This window comes from Myotis yumanensis, unplaced genomic scaffold (genome assembly GCF_028538775.1).
Source record: "Myotis yumanensis isolate MYYU_CA2020_CCGP unplaced genomic scaffold, mMyoYum1.0.hap1 SCAF_1, whole genome shotgun sequence".
In the NCBI taxonomy this organism is placed as follows: domain Eukaryota; kingdom Metazoa; phylum Chordata; class Mammalia; order Chiroptera; family Vespertilionidae; genus Myotis; species Myotis yumanensis.
In genome coordinates, this window is record NW_027223752.1 from 35,857,255 (window position 1) to 35,877,235 (window position 19,981).

At 38.7% G+C, this 19,981-nt stretch overlaps 1 protein-coding gene across 15 annotated transcripts in view; it reads right to left on the reverse strand.

Annotated features, from left to right (window-relative positions):
* GPHN (gephyrin) overlaps window positions 1-17,508 on the reverse strand; it is a 452,278-nt gene extending 434,770 nt beyond the window's left edge. For 4 of the 15 annotated variants that reach the window (XM_070418183.1, XM_070418108.1, XM_070418094.1 and 1 more), the window contains exon 1: window positions 17,311-17,507. In XM_070418183.1, coding sequence (XP_070274284.1) covers window positions 17,311-17,374 — 64 coding nt within the window. In that variant the 5' untranslated portion in view covers window positions 17,375-17,507. Of the gene's footprint in view, window positions 1-17,310 lie in introns of all 15 variants that reach the window. The other 11 variants (XM_070418156.1, XM_070418146.1, XM_070418117.1 and 8 more) reach the window with 6 other exon arrangements.
* Between the last annotated feature and the right edge of the window lie 2,473 nt (window positions 17,509-19,981).

The window sequence follows — 19,981 nt, forward strand, 5'->3', positions numbered from 1 at the left end:
TTTAAGACATCATTAAAGTCATGGTCCACTTGTTGCACTAGCCATTCTACAGAACCTAATCTTAATTTCATTTCTGTCCCCATTTCTGCCCTTGATTATACACCATCCTGGTATAAATCATAATTCCATGTGATTTTTCAAACATTAAAAACCCAGAAAGTTCAGGAAAGTAAATTATCCTAAAAAGCAAGCTTTTAGATAGTCAAATATTTTTAATTTGTACTAAGTTATATCAACACCTTCATAATCAAGATCAAATGAAACAATAGGGCTTTTTGAAGAACTTAAAACAAAAGGAAAATAAAGAAGCTAAGGAAATATTCATATTAAAAACCAAATAATACAGATTAATTGAAAAATTAACTACATGGAAACCATAAAGAACCAAATAGTGCAAGTATAGAAAAACAGACCACTGTACAGAATATACACTCTAAAAACAAATCCATCTGATTTAGGTACCCTAAAATCCAGAAGGAAAAGGATAGTTTTCTCAAAAAAGGATGCTGGATCAACTGGATACTCGCATGTTTGAAAAATAATTCTTAATCTTTCTCTACCTTACATTATTCACAGAAATTAATTTGAAATGCATCCTAGAACTGCAAGTAAAAGGAAAAGCAATAAAGCTTTTAGAAGAAAATTTTGAAAAATAGTTTCATGATCCTGCAGTAGGCAAAAGTTTTTTAAATAAGACACACATAAAAATACTAAATATAAAAAGAAAATGTAATAAATTGAGCATTAATATTAAGAATTATTATTTAAGACACCATTAAGAGAGTGAAAAGATCAGCCACAAACTGAGAGATGATATTTGCCATACATATATCTCCGAAGTTCACCTATTAGGAATTATAAAAAAGTCCTACAAATCCCAAAGATAGCATATTTAAAAATATACTAAAAATTAAAATATTAAAAGGTATTCAACATCATTACTCATCTGGAAAATATAAATTAGAAACCACTACACATGGACCAGAATGGTTAAAATTTAAAAGACTGACAATATCGCCCAGCCGGCATGGCTCAGTGGTTAAGCGTCGACCTATGAACCAGGATATCACGGTTCAATTCCTGGTCAGGGAACATGCCTGGGTTTTGGGCTCAATTCCCAGTGTGGGGCATGCAGGAGGCAGCCGATCAATGATTCTCTCTCCCTCTCCCTTCCTCTCTGAAATAAATAAAAATAAATTTTTTTTAAAAAGACTGACAATACCAAATTTTGACAAGAATGTAGAGCAACTGAAATGCTGGTGGGGATAGAAGTACAACTTTTAGGGGAAGCAACAACCCAGCAATTCTACACCTAGAAATGAGATAATATATTCATTAAAAAATACATGGGAATATTCACAATAATAAAAAAAAACCAGAAGCAATTCAAAAAACTAGAGGCATTAACAAAAGAATAAATAATGATCCATTCAGTCAATGGAATACCACACAGCAATAGAGGGAATGAATAACTGCTATACACAACATGGATGAATATCATAAACATAATGAATGACAAAAGTCATCCTATTTATATAAAGTTCAAGAACACACTAACTTCATCCTTGAGGATAAAAGCAGAACAGTGATTACTTGGGGGTGGCAGAGGAAGTCCATACTGACTAGTACATGGTATGTAGGAAGATTCCAGAATGCTGGAAATGTTCTACATCTTGATCTGGGTGGTACTTACAAGGGTCTATACATATGAAAAGTTTATCATGTTGTACAATTAACATCTGTGCACTTTACTGCATGCATGTTATATCTCAAATTTAAAAACTGTTACAGCAGGTAATTCAAATGGATGTAAATTTTAATAAATATTCTTACTACAGAGGATACACTGTAAATTTTTTTTTAAATGTCAAAAGACTAGGAATAAGGTGGCCCAAGTGTTAGCCCTAAGTCTATCATTTAGATGTGGAACCTTAAATAAATCACTTAGCTGGGTCTTAGTTTCCTTACTTACTAGAGGGGGTTGGTACAGATAATCTTTAAAGTTCTTTCTATATCAAAGTATTTGAGGCTTTGAGATAAACTGTTTCATTAAAAAATGAAATTCTAAAATTTCAAACTACCATATAGATACCTAATGCCTGAATGTGGCAAAACCAAGTTAGATCTTGTAATTCTAATGGAAAAAAAAGTTAAAGTCAGATAAGTACATGCTGCTATTTATCCTGAATTCCCAACATCTATATTTAAGCTCATCTACTTTAGCCTAGACATTCTGGTGCCACCCCTTCAGCAGCCAAAAAAACCTGACATCCAGATTACCTTTCCTTGTGTTTCTAAGGATGGATTATTCATTCTTCCAGGCCCTGCTCAAACACTATCTTATTTAAAATACCATTCCTCCTACAGCCATTCAGTCAAAATTAATTGTTCCTTTCTCTGTACACCCACAGTATGCTGCCTGTACTTCCTTTATAGCTCTTATTTCATTCTGTATTATAGTTGCTTTCCTGTATACAAGTAGGCCCTTTCCAAAGGAAGGATATACCCACTCAGCCAGCCAGATCAGCCAAATCAACTCTGGAAAATCAGTAACCACAGAGTAAGATCACCTTCATATCTGATTCTATGTTAACGGTGGCAAAGTGAAATAGTAGACACTAAATGCTGCTGTTCCCTACTCAAATCAAGAAAAAATTACAATGAATATTCAAGATAGTAAACTAATTCCAGCCCTTACTTTAGCCTACTCTCCAGCAGAACAATGAAACAGCCAAAGGCAGATAGCTGAAGAAAGAAGTAAATTAGGTCTACAATGGGGAAACAAATTATTTTATGTTCATATATAGATGGTTAAGGAGGAGGCAAGTGAATTACTTGGGGGTTATATATTCAGCATCACTTTTCTGTTCATTGACCCTGCTCCTACAGGGTTGGTACAACTTAATTTATATGCTCTGATCACAAATAATTGGTTCAGCACAAAGTTCTTCCTCAAAAAATTTTAGAGACACAACTGTAAAAATACAGTCAGTCCTTCTCTGAATGGCTAAAACGGGAAGATATAAACAATGCAGGAGTTGTCAATGGCAGTTTTTCCATGTGGAAAGGCAGATCTATGGTATGAGAAAATGAGGCTTACAGAATGAAGCAAATATAAGAAAATCCAGAAGACCTTCAAACCCTAAATCCAATATTCGTAGAGCCTAATCCCATATTTAGGTTTTGTGAGATAGACATCCCATTACCCTTATAGTAAATTTCCCCTTTACTAAAGCTAATTCAATTTGAACTGTCACAATGAAAACGATCCTGTGATAAACTGTTACTTTGATGATCCCCAATTAACCATGCATCCTAGTATTCCTAGTCTCTTCCCACAATAGCTCTGGGCTGACCCTGTGACTATTTTGACCAATAGAATAATGGCAGAAGTGAAGCTGTGCCAATTTCAGGTCTAAGCCTTAATTGGTCTGGCAGCTTCTGCTTCCTCACTATCACAATGCTTGCTCTTGGAATACTTCTTGGAACCCTGCCATCATACTCTGATGCTAATGAATCAGCCACGTGGAGAAACCCACATATAGGAGGACCAAGGCCCTGGACAATAGTTCTAGTCAAAATTCCATGTGACTACAGCTATACCAGAACCCCAAACAATGCCACCTAAAGCAAAAACACTGAGTTAATTCACAGATATGTGAAAGAGATTAAGTTGTAGTTTTAAGCCACTAAATTTTGTGGTGGTTTATAATGTAAATTTTAACTGACATGAAAGTTCAATTCATATGCAGGTAACTTGGGATTATACTTTCCTAACATAAAACTGTGATCTGGAGCACAGATTAGACAAATCTGGCCGACCATCTGTTTTTGCAAATAAAATTTTATTGGGACACATTTCATTTACATGTTGTCTATGACTGCTTTCATGCTATAAGGACAAAGCTGAGTACCTGTGACAGAAATCATATTGCCCAAAAAGCCTAAAATATTTACTATCTGACCCTTTATAGAAACAGTTTGGTAAACCCCATCATACAGTACTTGACAAGTGTTTTAATATATAAATAACTTAACATGTAAACCTATTTTTACAGCCAATTCTTCACAATTAAAGGTCAATTCTATAATATTTACAGGCATATCTCATTGTATTGCACTTTGCCTTATTTGCTTCCAGATATTGAGGGGTATTTTTAAAATTGAAGGTAAGACTGCACCAGCAAAAAGATTACAATTCAAATGATGGCTAGCATTTTTTAGCAATAGGTATTAACTTAAATTAAGGTATGCACTTTGGTTTTTTTTCCAATATAATGCTAGTGCACACTTAATAAACTACAATATAGTGTAAACATAACTTTTATATGCACTGGGGAACCAAAAAATTCATGTGACTCACTTTACTATGGTCTTCACTTTATTGCAGTGGTCTGGAACCAAATCTGCAATATCTCCAAGATAAGCCTGTCATAGCTGTAGCTCAACACAATGCAAAGCATGTCAAATGGTACATACTTGTAATAGACTGAATGTTTGTACACCCCTCTCCAAAATTCCTATGTTGAAACCCAGTATCATGGTGTTTGGAAGTGGGGCTTTGGGAGGTGATAGTCATGAGAGCAAAGCCCCACAGAGTTCCCTCCCCTCTTCCACCACGTGAGGAGACAGAGGAAAGACAGCTTCTACAGGAAGTGGGCACTCACTGGACAATGAATCTACTGGTACCTTGATCCTGGACTTCCCAACCTTTTATTAGCTACCCAGTATAGCACTTTGTAATAGCAACCCAAATGGACTAAGTCAATACTAAACTGGGCTATACTGTCTGTTAACAAGTCAGGCTATGGTCAGACTGATATATTAATCACTGACAGGAAAACAAACCTAATAATAAAATCAGATCCTTAACTATTTAGCTACTTAAAAATTCCAACTATTGCCCTAACTGGTTTGGCTCAGTGGATAGAGCGTCAGCCTGCAGACTGAAAGGTCCCAGGTTTAATTCCGGCCAAGGGCATGTACCTTGGTTGTGGGGCACATCCCCAGTAGGAGGTGTACAGGAGGCAGCTAATCGATGTTTCTCTCTCATTGATGTTTCTAACTCTCTATCCCTCTCCCTTCCTCTGTAAAAAAATCAATAAAATATATGAAAAAAAATTCCAACTATGGGGGTAGGGGTACTTCCATTTCAAGTTTCTCACATATTGGATATGACTCACTTCTGAATTGCATTAAGAATCAGAAAGAAATAAGTGTTTCATTATGATGCATAATTGACAATTTTAAAAATTAATATTATTTCACAGATCCATCTGTAGAAGAAAATTGGAAAATCCAAGTCCAGTATTAACTTAATTCAATGACTCTCAAGCTTTCCTTCCAAAAATTATCTAAGGTAGGCATTGGTATTCCCCATTTCATGGATAGAAAAACTGAAGTTTAGAGAAGTTAAGTAACTCTAAAAACTTCACTTAGATATAAACTCAGGTAGTCTAATCTATTCTGGGTACAGTAAGTCCTCACTTAACATCATGGATAGGTTCTTGGAAACTATGATTTTAATGAAATGACATATAACAAAATCAATTTTACCATAGGCTAATTGATATAAACAAAAATTAAGTTCCTACAGCATATTTCTGGTAACAAAAACATCAAACTTCTAAATAAAGACCAAAACCCTTCAAATGTTAAACAATCAAACAAATATGAGTTATACGTACATACATTTAAGAAAGATTGATAAAAACAAGTAGATAATTATTTTCCAACCCGCTTCTTCCATTTCAGAATCTTAGGTGGCCAAAACCTGCCCCAGGAACTCAGGATGCAAGAAGGGAACCAACCCTGGACAGGATGCCATTCCATCACAGGGAGCATCAAACACATTCAGATTCACACAGACAGGGACAGTCTAGACACACCAATGCACCTAATGTGCACATCTTAGTGATGTGGGAGGAAACTGGAGTACCCAGAGGAAACCCATGTGGACATGGGGAGATCTATAAACTCCACACATAGTGGCCCCAACCCAGAATTGATTTTTTTTATCATCAACGTTATAATAAAACAATGTTAAATAAATGATGTTATTGGAGGACCTGCTGTATCTGTGTGAACCTAAAACATAATATTGTTCAATGAAGATATATGTCTTATTTTTGCAATAGTTTTATTTTAAACATGTAACAGCAAAATAATAACTTTTTGGAAGAATACTAACTTTGCTTTCCAGATCTCTGGTATATTACCATAATTAAAATTTTAAAAGGTAATACTTCAAATACCTCTAAATCACTATTAGTCTTACAAGCCTGATTGTGTGAATCAGTTATTACCCTTACATGCATGTAATTATTCTAAATCTTAAGCATTTTGCAATTTGAACTCCCTGTAGCATGTGACATTGAATGAAATAAAATTGCACATATTATGCAGTGGAAGTAACAGCCATTTATTCCATTTATACTTGGTATAAATATCTGTCTTTTTCTAGCAATTTTTCCTGTTTGAAGGAAAGCATTTCAGATCAATAATTTTGCTGTCATTAATAGATTGTAGATAACATGAATATAAGCAATAAGAGAACGGTAAACATGAGGTATGTTCCTGAGACTGGGTTTAATAAAATTTGAGAGTTGAATGAGATTTTAGAGAGCATCTATTGTACTTTACTTTTTATGGATAATGATATCAAACTCCCACTGGAAAAATCCAAAATAGAAATTGATCTAGTGTTCTTTCCCCATAATAGTAGTAACAGAATCAAGACTGGTCTTTCTAGTCTTTGCTATAATAGATTTTCTGAGTATGATAATAATAGTTAGCCAATATTTTAATATAAAAAAGAAAAAGAGGGGTGAGTGGGGGTGAGAGATTAATCAGGTAACTTATATGCATACTAGAGGCCTGATGCATGAGATCCCTGCAAGAGTAGGCCTTCCTTCCCCTGGCTGCCAGCACTGGCTTCCCTCCGGCCGCCAGCAGGCACCCAGGACCTGGGCTTCCCTCTGGCCCCAGCTTTGTCCGGAAGGATTTCCGGAATGATGTCTGGTCTAATTAGCATATTACCCTTTTATTGTTTTAGATAATTATATAGACTTATTCCACACAAGGGCTGTTCAGTTAATTTTTTTCTTTGCCTAATCATACTTGAAAAATTATAATACCTTTTGGACAATTATTTCATACTAGAGGCCCAGTGCACAAAATTTATGCACTGGGGGGTGGTGGTTGTCCCTCAGCCCAGCCTGCACCCTCTCCAATCTGGGACCCCTCAGGGGATGTCCGACTGCCAGTTTAAACTGGCAGTCAGACATCCCTCTCACAATCCAGGACTCCTGGCTCCCAACCGCTCACCAGCCTGCCTGCCAGCCTGATCACCCCCTAACCACTACCCTGCCAGCCTGATCAATGCCTAACTGCTCCCATGCCGGCCCAATTGCCCCCACTGTCCTCCCCTGTTGGCCTGATTGCCCCCAACTGCCCTCCCCTGCAGGCCTGGTTGCCCCCAACTGCCCTCCCCTGCAGGCCTGGTCACCCCCAACTACTCTCCCCCACTGGCCTGATTGCTCCCAAATGCCCTCCCCTGCCAGCCCTTTTGTGGCAGCCATCTTTGACCACATGGGGGCAGCCATCTTGTGCAAGGGTGTGATGGTCAATTTGCATATTACCTCTTTATTATATAGGATATGCATAGCCCATGGACACAGGCAACAGTGTGGTGAAGGGCAGGTGTGGGTAGAGAGGATCAATGAATTGGGGGGCAGGGGGTTAAAAAGAAAGAAAAAAACAGATGGTGAGTGATTAGGAAAAATATATATATTTTTTTATTGATTGAGGGGGAGGAAAGGAAGATATAATGTCTGATTCCACATGTGCAAATTCAAATATATACTTATATACAGAAGAATAAACAAAAACAAAAATCTTAAAAGTGGTTAACACTAGAGAGACTGGGGAAGTAAGGTGGTAGGGATTTATTTCACACTTTATCTTTCTGTAGTGTTACATTTTTTACAATGCACAAATACACTCTAGTAAGTCTTTAAAAATATGACTTAAGAATTCAGGAGTTTTTCTACTTGCAAGTGAATTCAAAAGTAACTCCTATTGTATAGATATTAATTTTACCAAGGCATAATTTTTTAAATTTGCATTAGAATCAAAATGCTTAGTACTGACTGTTAGGTGGAAGGGGAAGAGTAATCACTTAAATGATGCATCCTTTTTTATGTTTGAAAATATTTATTTAATTTCTTGTTTCCAAGATATTCAAACATTCTTAACCTTGAATTAGACTTTAAAGATTAATTTATTCAAGTATACTTTTTTCTTTATATTTTTTTTATTGATTTCAGAGAGGAAGGGAGAAGGAGAGAAAGAAAAAAACATCATTGATGAGAATCATTGATTGGCTGCCTCCTGAATGCCCCACACTGGAGATCGAATCTGCAACCCGGGCATATGCCCTTGACTAGAATTGAACCTGGGACTCTTCAGTCTGCAGGCCAACGCTCTATCCACTAAGCCAAACCAGCTAGGACAAGTATACTTTTTTCTTAATGTTCTTTTTAAAAAAAGAACTTATCAGTACTTAGAGAATGAAAGGAAACATTCCATTTATACTTGGCACTCATACTGTACTTGCTCTCTTACTTTTCATAAGTTTCTGCATTTTTATTAACATATTCTGCATCAGGAAGATCCAATTAATCCTGATCCTGAAATCTCAAAGTACAAAAAAATAATTAAATTAATAAATAATAACCCATTTATCCACTGATGCCCCCAACCCAAAAGTGAAAATACTTTTTCTTTAGACCTCACTTCAAGTCTAACTGAAGGTGATATCTACCATATATAATTCTTAGCAAGGTAGTGTATGTGCTTCTTCCGATGGCTATTGCAGATTATAAACTAGAAGGGGAAGGGCAAGTATATAAAGTCACAACTGAAAAGCAAATACAGTACAGAACCATACTACCCCACTTCATAATAAGAGATATTCAAAATAAAATATAGAAATATAATTATTGAGAGTACAGTCAGACTTGTGCTTGAATTCTGGCACTGCCACTGGTATAAACTTGAACAAGTTACTTACTTCTCCACTTCTCAGGCAGAGTAAGAGGAAGGATTGAATAACATATGCAAAGTGTTAGAACAAATAGAATACATTTATACCATATATAGGCCCAATACATGTTACCTATAATTAGTTATACCTGTTTGAACAGAAATAATTATATTATGTTCATTAAATATTTTCTATCTTAGAAAGGAGGAACTGTGTAATGGTTTAAAAATTTGTTGTCAAAAGCGGCTTGAAAATTACTTTAGTGCTTATACTTACCTGCATCAAAAATAAAAGAGCCTGGCCCAGCGTGGCTCAGTGGTTGAGCATCGACCTAAGAACCAGGAGGTCACGGTTTGATTCTCGGTCAGAGCACATGTCCAGGTTGTGGGCTCGATCCCCAGGAGGCAGCTGATCAATGCTCTCATCATTGATGTTTCTATCTGTTTCTATCTCTCTCTCCCTCTCTGAAATCAATACAAATATATTTAAAAAAATAAAAATAATAAAAGATAAAAGTACTTTATTCCTTGAAATGCAACATAAATTAAGCATGTATTTGTCAATATCCAACCTAATTAAATATTGTGTTCATGTTAGCTCCATGAACATAAGGTCTTGTGTCTCTTATTCACTATTGTATCCCTCACTTAAGCACATAACCTGGCACACAGTAGGTGCTGAATATTAAATAAAGTATTTCCTTACTCTCAATAACCATATAAGGTAAGCATAATTCCCCCATTCAAAGCTAAGGATAAACAGGTAAACTGTAATTAAGTGTCTTGAAAGTGATAGAAGAGGTACAACTTTTGACTCCTATTTTATGGTGTTTTGCTATTTTGACCATCACAGTTAACCTTCCAAATAAATAATAGCATTTTTAAAATTCCTTTTACCTATAATTTAAAATTTTCATTTTTTAAGATATCATTTTTGGGGGTGGGGCAGGCTAGAAGGGGTCAAAGAAGAAAAACGGGGACATCTAATACTTTCAACAATAAAGATAATTTAAAATTTTTAATAAATGATAAAATAAAACAAAACACATAGATAAATAAATAAATAAATATTATCCTAAAATAATCTTCATACAGACTATGACTATCAACTAAGAGGTACTATGTTAGATTTGATAGTATAAAATGTCTCTAATACACATTATTATAAAATGTCTCAAATACACATTATTAATCACCCTATTAACAGTTATATTAAACATCTCCTATGCAACTACTTCATTACTAGGTGCTATGGTGAAAGGGCACAAAAGAAGTAAAGAAGAGATCACCTGTTTGAAGAACTTTAAAATCTATTTTAAATAAGATGTTTGTACATGAAGCTGTTAGCAAATTGCCCCAAAGGAACATACAAAAAGAAAAGGAAGATTACCGAACAGATACTCCAATATAGACATACATGGTAGGCATTTTCACATACATTATCTCAGTTATTTCTTAAAACTCTGTAAAGTAAGTATTGCCAGCTTCATTTTGGAGAAAGAAACTGGAATTCAGAGAGGTTAAATGACTTCCCACTATCAAGGGCAAACCAGAGTGTGAAATCCAAGTCTGTTTGACTCCAAAGTCCTTTTTTTTAAAAAAAAAAACAACAACAAACTGCATCTTGCAGCCTCCCACATGATTGCAGGGTACAGACAACAATTTATAAACACAAAGAAAGAAAACAAAGAAAGACATCATTGTAGAGAAAAGATTTTGCTGAGGAAGTGAGGTTTGAGCTGAATTTGAAATAAAATGTAAGACCGACACTACTGGTAACAGAAAAAGGGTTAATACAAAAATTTCTAAATTGAAGAAAATCTAAATACTTTTCCTTAGTTTATATTGACAGCACCTGATCTCTGAAACATTTATCTTTTCTTCCATTTCTTATTTTCTTGCATCTTTATGTATAATTTACCTCTTCTCCATAACAATTTCCATTGTAAAGACAAAAAAATTAACTAAGCATGATATTCTATATATCTCCTTCCAGCTGGCCAAGATGCTAAAGGATAGAAACATATATTGTCCCAGAACTTAAAGTGATCTCAGAAAATGATTCCTTTGTATTAATGGTGAGAAAAGTTGAGAGACAGAGTTAAGTAATATTGTTCAAGGTTATAAAAAGTTTACTGGCCAGATTATCATTAGAAAGTGAGTCTTCTAGTGTTGTGTGACCCAGTGTTCCTTAAATGTTCTGTGTGTGTGTGTGTGTGTGTGTGTGTGCGCGCCAAAGTATCAAAAACAAAAGAATGATGAAGTCTGGAGTTATATAATGGGCTCACTTGAACTGTCTTTGAAGTTCCAGATTTTATCTTAAAAGCTCATGCATTCTACACTCAGTACCTAATTTACTCATGCTTATCTAATATTAAAGTGGTTTAAATTACAGTCTCAAGTAAAATATACTTCAAAAATTATGTTTGGTTCTATTAATCAATGTCACCACAATAAGTTTCCTTTTCAAAAAATTAAAAATAACACTTAAAAAGAATTATTATGTTTGTTCCCATCATTTAGAATCTAAGGATTAGAAAGAATCCTTAGAGTATCCCTTAACACAGTATCATGTACCTCAATTTGAGAAGCAGGACACAAATTGTGTAATGCTCCATTCACCAAATCTCATTTCCTTGCTCCTTTATTTTTCATATTAGTAAATGTTTAAAGTACAGTAAATTTCATTCTTTCAAAATGTATAGTTACTGGCAAAACAACTGTAAAAATTGTTGGGACTGTTTATTTAATTACAAAAGTTTCAAGAAGTCCTACATGTTTAGTTAAAATTAATTAAATACAAATTCACTTATGAACTCACTAAACAACCTGAACAGAATTTCTACATGACAATACTTAGATATTTGCTTTTTGGGAGGTCATTCAAAAATTAAGTAAGAATTGCATGCTATTCATATTAACTACAGTCTCAATTACTTTTAAGGAGTTTAAATAATCTTTTCTTCGTCCTAATTTATCTTCTCTTCCCAGATGTGAAAAAAGAAATCCCTGTGGTTTCATTATTTTCTTTTTAGTATTGTTTTAACACCTCAAATCCCAAATATGCTATGTTGTTCTTCAATCCTATTTCCAGGAGCAAAGCATAGATTTTACCTGTTTTACTCAGTTTCAAAAAAAGCATCCAATTCAACTTACCAATGAATCTATCATCTATAAGAGTAAAAATGGACTGATAGTCATTTCCTCCTCAATAACATATTACTGATTCTCCACCATATATCTCAGTTAAAGTGAAAGTCAAATATGTTTTTAATATAGTTAAAACTCTTAATGTGTAACAACCTATGTACCCATCTATAATATTAAAAGTGTAATATGCTAATTAGACCAGACATCCTTCTGGATGACCTTCCAGACGAAGCCGGGGCTGCGAGGGAAGCCTGGTCCCGGGTGCCAGAGGGAAGCCGGTGCTGGCAGCTGGGGAAAGGAAGGCCAACTCTTGCACAAATTTCATGCATCAGGCCTCTAGTAGTTTATAAAGTCTTTGGCCAGTGATGATAGTGTTGATTTAATGATTTTCTACTTTAACTAAAATTTTAATTCTCTAATATATTGCTTCCAATCCAAAATTCATGAAAGAACAACCTAGTTTAAGAAATAGGCTTCCTTTTAACAAAAGTCATATAGATCAATGTTGATATGTCTGCCAGAATACACAATTCCATTTGGAAGGATTTAGATTTTGTTTGCAATAGTAATTTGGCTACTTAAAAACAAAGATATATTTAGATATCCTCATCAATAAATGGGCTTTTCAAAATACAACATAGATAGTTATAACGCACAGGTATAAGCTTAAGGAACACAATAAAATAAATGCTTAAACAAGTCCAGAGTTACATGATTATCATCTCCTTGACTTAGAATTTGGTTTTTTAATATTTTGAATGGCTGAAATACTCCCTACAAGTAACTAATATTTCAGGTGTTCTAGTTTACAATTAGTCTTTTATCTCTATTATCTAGTCATATCTTGTTCTAATAACTCTTACTGATTATAAATCTACAGCTTAGCCCAATAAAAATGTATGTTACTAGAGAAAAAGTATTAGTTTTTAAAATGCCCTTTGCTAAATATTTGCATCACTTCTCATCCACGCCACTGTTAGTGAAAATTCAGGTAATGAATTATCATCTTTAGCTAAGTGCTTTGATAGCAAACATTAGCAGTGGCTAGCTAATACGATATTAAATACCCAATGGAACATAATCTGTCTCATTCTATATTAACCACACACATATTCATTATTTTCCTGATATTGCAGAGAAACTTTTGTAGCAGAACTAGTATGCTCCCTTGATAAACAGCTTCATTAGAAATAGAAAAAATTAGGTAAAAAGTGACACATTTAAAATATAGTTACCCTTGTATGTAATAATTAAGACTCACTGTAAGTACTAGTATAATTACTACTATAGCTATCAAAAAAAAAATCCTACATCTGCCCCACATCTTCTTTCAGTTTTGAAAAAGCAGATACTTGTTTGTTTTCCTCATGCTATTCATCCATCCTATAATCTTTTATCTCTGTTATAAACAACAATAGAAGTAGAGAACATTAGAAACAGATATATTGAAAACTAGGTCTTATGTCACCAAAGACCTATAATACTTTATTTATAGCAAATCATCATAAGATAGTTATTGACAACAATATTGTTCCTAGAGATGGTCAATAATGTTCAACATAAAATGTTTCCATGATAACCTATTTTATATACAGAAATGTTCCCAATTTTTCTGATAAAAATTAATTAATATAGCTAAAATATCCATTTATATTATTATAATCTGATTTCCAAGCCCTAAATAATTCAAAATATCAAGTAAAAAAGAAACGCCTTTACTAAATATTTTCCTTCCCACCACTATATTTTTAAAATTCTAATAGTTAATTCATTTGATGAGACATTTCAATAGACTATATACTATAGCTGTCAAATTCATAGCTGAGCTGAAGATTACAAAAACATCTAGAAGATGAAAAGTTTCATGGTACAAATATTATCTTGCAATAGAAAATTTAAAATGTCACATAAAAATTAAAAATTTAGAAATTACAATACAGTTTCACAACAATACTACCACATGTGTGCTTGGGTAGACAATACTTTCTACTACCTCTGTAAAACAGATTTAGATCATGCGGGCCATGGGGACAATGCTCTACCAACTGAGCTACCCGACCAGGGCAACATTTTCATTTATAACGTTGCCACTGAGAATACATAAAATCCCTATTATGAACCATGCAGAGGATATTTTATAAAATAAGTCCTTCACCTTTAAAGAGAGCTGCAAATTAAAACTCATAAAATCAGTTTTAAGTGTGGTATCTTAACTCAGTGTTCTTAAGTATAAAATCATAGTGCTTAAGTCCGGTAAAGAGTAATTTCACACAGTAAAACTGCAACATTTGAAGTTCTACAAGACACAAAAATTGCACAACATAGCTTTATTATTATAGGGGAGTTTTTTGCACAATATAACCTGGAATATCAAGAACATAAATATTAAGCTGTTTGTAATAAAATCCACTACTTGCAGACTGAAGGCTGGTGCCCTTTCATCTGATTCTTCTCCATGTTTCCAGGCTCCATCACAGTAGACAATATTCATATTAATAACTTTTCAAGTAAAAACCTCAGAGTTATTTCTGACTTCAAAAATCCATTATTACCCTCTGTTACCACTTCTCCCAAATCTGCAACTTCTACTTTTTTCCTTCAGCTACATCCTTATTCCTGACCCTAGCCTTTCCCCCAAACTACATGAAACAGTGTCTCCAGATTCTCTTTAATCCCACTGCAAAGTTCTCTTCTCTCCTTGACATTCTGCCTATGCCCCATACCTATTCCACCTAGGCTTCTCATATTCTGCTCAAGAGCCTCATCCTCACCAACCAACATTTTCTTATTTATTTGGCTTGTATTTTAGAGAGAAAGAGAAGAAGGAGGGAGGGAGGGGAGGTGGAGGGAGAGAGAGAGAGGTGTTGTTCTACTTATTTATTCATTCATTGGTTGAGTCCTGTATGTGCCCTGATGGGAGATCAAACCCCCAACCTTGGCATATGGGGACCATGCTCTAAGCAATTGAGATACCTGGCCAGGGCAACATTTTCATTTATAAGGTTGCCACTGAGTTTCAACTACCCTTAAAAATGTCAGTTTCTACTTAACCTCTGGTAAATGTATTAAATTCTGCCTACAGGTAATCACATTTGCTCCTAATCCATCTGAATATGGGATTCCTTTTACATTTAGCCCTCATATGCATAGGTAATTTATTTAGACAATTTTAGCAAAATAATTACATACATTGTTAGTGGTTTGCATATCAATCTTATTCCTATTGTACTGTAGGGATATGGATAAGGGCCAAATCTTTCAAAGTATTCTGTACAACTATGTCACTTGACCCAAGTAAGATGATTTGATAAGTAAAACTATTAGGGAAAGCTTAAATAAACAATTTTTTAAAAAATCTCTATGACTTAACTTTAAAACATCTATGACCTTTCATTTCCATGGTCAGTTGACATACTTTGGAATTTATTAAGCTTCACTCTTACTACTCTACTAATTTTCAAAACATGGCTAGAATTTAAAGTGCAAGTTGATATAGAGCATACACTTTTACACCCCACGATTAGATTCTTTGAAAATCAGCAATGTGAACTCTAACAATTCTGAGATATAACTGTATCTTTGCATATGGCAAGTTTCAGCACCAAAAAGGAAGGACAGCTCATCTTCTGATTTGGGGGGATTCCCTTCCCAGCAATAGGTTTAGACCAGTTTCTCCACCCAAGAGGCTATTAGGAAAATTCAATAAATCACCATTAACATCTAGAAAGAAAACCAGGAAAAGGCAATCCATTTGCGCAAAAGAGTGTAAAGAGTGTCATGGATATCTCCTTGTCATAAAACTCAGCAGTTCAATTAAGCTTTGCACTATCTACCGAGAGAGATTTTTTTTTAACCTAATAATAAAAGCAAGTCTCATTCAATTTAGTCCCTCCTCGAGCACCGTCTCAACCTGTCAATATTTGACAAGAGAAAAAAATTAAAAAGAATCGGGGAGGGGACACACACACACACACACACACACACACACACGAGGATTCCTGTCTACATCACTCCTTTTTCCGAAATCACAACAGTAAATCTTGGATTTCCTTCACTCCCGACTAAGCCCTCAGATTCTAAATATAGTTCTTTAACCCCCGCCTGGCCACGCAATTACACAGAAGCCTGGCCAACTACAGAGCCACAGCAGAAACCCCTACAAACTGGCTGGCTCTTCATCTCGGAAGTCGTGCCCTGCAGCAACGGAGGGAGATTACCCAAATACAGCGCAACGGAGTCAGACGTGCGGGGCACACACGGTTTCTGCGAGGGAGGGAAGCGCGACCCGGGAAAAGTGTGCTCCTCACCAGCTTCGGGACCATGGGGGGGGGGGGGGGGGAGGTCCCAGAAGGGAGGAGGACCGAGGAGCCCAAGTGGAGGAATCCTCTCTCCAGTGAAGGGGGCTGGATCCCCAGCCGCAGGCTCAGCCGGTCCCTCTACACCTTTACTCTAAGGAAACCAAGAGGCGGGCAGAGGGCCCTCCGCTCAGGAAGGCGGAATGCAGACACTTTCCGAGGTCCGGGTGCAAGCCGACCCCCCACCTCTCGGGGGAGACTAGGGGTGTCCCATGGTGGCGGAGGGGATGCCCGGCTCTCGAGGGGCAGAGTTCCGCCTCTTGAACACCCAAGTCGTGCCCGGCCCGTGCCTCCGGCGAGCAGGGCACGAGCGGCTCGGGGCCACTCGAGGGGGGGAGGGGGCCGCGAGGGGGTGGGCTCGGGATTCCCCTCCCGGACCGGCGCTGGCGGAGGAAGTGCGCGGGCCGGCGGGAGCGGCGAGCTCCAGACTGCGGAGCCGGGATCCCGCGCCCGCACCGGCAGCCAGGACCCCGCAGCGCCCGCCGCACCGGCCCCTCGGTCCCCGAGGGCCAGGGACTTGGGCTGCGAAGGTGCCGGGGCCTGACATCCCACGGGACCGGCACTTGCTCCCGGGAGGGGTGGGAGCACGGGAACACCCCAGCCTCCAGCAGCTCCGCGGTGGTAAAACGCCCCCCTTTCCTGTCCCCCTCCTCAGCCTGCCCTCCTCCCGAGGCCGCAGAGCAGGGTCACCGCCGGCAAGAAGCCCGAGGCACGTCGGGGGCGGCGGCGGCGGCGGCGGTCCCGTTCTCCTCCCGGTTACCTGTGAGGACTCCGACGCGGATTTGATGGTCGTGGTTCGTGAGGATCATCCCCTCGGTCGCCATGTTTCCCAGCGCAGTCACCGCACTGACAGGAGCCGGGAGAAGCGGGAGCTCGGAGCGCGCGGCCGGGAGCGCGCCAGCCGGGGACCGCGCGAGAGCGCGAGCGCGAGGTGAGCGGGAGGGAGGGGGAGGCGGCCGCGGCCGGTCCGCCTGCGCCCGGGAGAGGCCGCGCCGGCAGCGCGCGAGTCCGCGGGACGGGGCGGAGTCCGGGCGCGCGACCCCGAGGCCGGTGCGAGGCGGCGAGCGCGAGGGGCACACGCTGTGGCCGCCGGAGGGGGAGTGCGCGGAGGTGTCGGTCCGGGCGGAGAGTCCGAGGCCGCTCTGCCGAGCGCGAGAGCCCGGGCGGCTGGACAGCGAGAGACTGAAGGGAAAGGAGAGCACGCGCTCGGGAGCTTGCGGGGGCGGACTCGGGGCCGGGGCGGAGCTACACCGCGAGGCGTGGAACTCGTGGAGAGTGAGGGGAGGAGGAAGAGCCGGTGGCGGAGCGCCGGGAGCCGGCCGGACCGGCCCTGCCCGAGGCGCACGGGGGACGCTCGGGACACGCGAGTAGCGCGGGATTGGCTGGGAGCAGGCGGCGCGGTGCGCGCGAGACCCGAACGCCGCCTCCGCGAGCGCCAGACAGAAGCAATCCCCTGCCGAGCCGCGCTGGCGGGGCCTCTGGCCGGCTTGGCTGGGCTGCGGGGCGCTCTCCGGCGCGGGTTTGGGAAGGAGTTAGCGTCTGGGGCCGCTCCTCGCAACCCCCAGGAACTGCCGGCCGACCCCGGGAAGGCGCCAGGGGACCTGGAGGTAGCGTAGGAAGCTGCGTGGGTGGCAGAACGGCGGCCACTAGGACGGAGAAGGTGCCGTGGGCCTTGGAGGAGGAGGTCTCCCGTCCTGCCTCGTCTTCCCCCTGGCTTCCTCCTCCTGCTGCGGTGCTCCAGGACCCGGGTCCAAGTGTGTCCACGGGGCGACCTTCCTGAACTCAGGAATCTGCAGCGGAGCCACGCGAGTGCAGATACCTGGCTGCTCTTCCTCCTGCTGCCAGCCCTTGGTTGTGTGGCTTCTTCGCCACGGCCTCTGCTTTCAAATGAAAAGCACCAGTCTTGGTGCGAAGGTGTTCCTCCCACCCGAACCCTGCCAGAAAAGTGGAAATAGAACCCAGGCCATGGCACCTGAGTTTCATTTTAGTATTTGTGGGAGATGACCATGAAAAGAGCTTTTGTTACTTTTTTCCCCAGGTGTGTTTTCATACAATGTGTTATTAATCAACTGCTGCTATTTCATATCAATTCTTACTATTCTTTTACCCCTTTCAACGGCTGCATTTAAAAGTTATTTACACACATATGTATATATTTTTCCTTTGGTTCTCAGCCGTGGTAAAACCTGAGAAGTTTAGAAATGAAAAGCAAAGTGTCCAAAATGTGTAATCACCGTTTGTACACAATTAAAATCTGTCAGTCTGATGGCTGTGAGTTTATTGTTCCAATTGGAACATGGACTTATCCTCTAATTGATTCACATTGTTATGTATTTCACGTTAAATAATGGAGTACAAAGGAGATGGATGGAATTGAGGTGGGATAAAATAAACTAGTAAAAAAATTTTGAGTGTGTGTATTGCTAGTATTTTTTGACAGTGGGTTAAAAATCGAAGCCAGAATGGTGAACCCATCTGTAATAATAAAATCATAATATGCTAATTAGACCAGATGTCCTTCCTGACGCCCTTCTGGACAAAGCTGGGTCTGAGGGAAGCCTGTGTCCCAGGTGCCAGAGGCAACAGCCAGGGGAAGGAAGCCTACTCTTGCATGAATTTCGTGCATCGGGCCTCTAGTTTCCTATAATTATCTCGGTAGAGCCTGGTGGCCAACGGATTAAGTAGTTTCAAATGGAATATATACAACTTTATGGGAAAGTATGTCCAAGAGAAGTTTTCTTTATCTCTAAAGATGAAGACCAAATAGTTGGTTACATTGTTACCTCCCTAACCTATCTTTATTCTCTACAGTTTCCTCAAGTTTGAAATGATTAAATGTCTTGAATTTTTAGTTAAATTCTAAACCACTAATAGGTTCTGTAATCTTAAACAAGTTTGGGCCTTTTTCTTCATCTTTTAAATGAGGTGGTAGACTAAATAAGCACCCTTTAAGTAAAGTGATAGACTAAAGCACCCTTTCAACTTAGAAATGCTATAATTATTCATGGAAGAAACTGACACTTGTTTCACAAATAACAAAACAAGGGGCTATCTGTATAAAAGTAGTTAATGACAAACTTCATTAAGATGTAATTGGGAAGGTTGAATATGAATTCAGCCTTATAAAGTATATGGAGGATTGTTTGCTAAAACTACTAAAATTGCTGAAATAAAAAGTGATATTAGGACTAAAATGGGCAATTATAATAGATGCTTGTCTCCCAACAATTTTCCTCAAATGAATTTATCTCTGCCGAGGTTAGCAAGCTATTACAAAATTTACACAGGAAAAACCCAGTGATCTTACCGTCACATTTTTTTTCCTTTGCTGGTTATTGAATGAACATGGCAGTGTGCACATGCTTTTTTACTCCTGTTAAATGCGACATTTCTTCAAAATCCATCCTGAATCAGGTTTTATAACAAGGAAA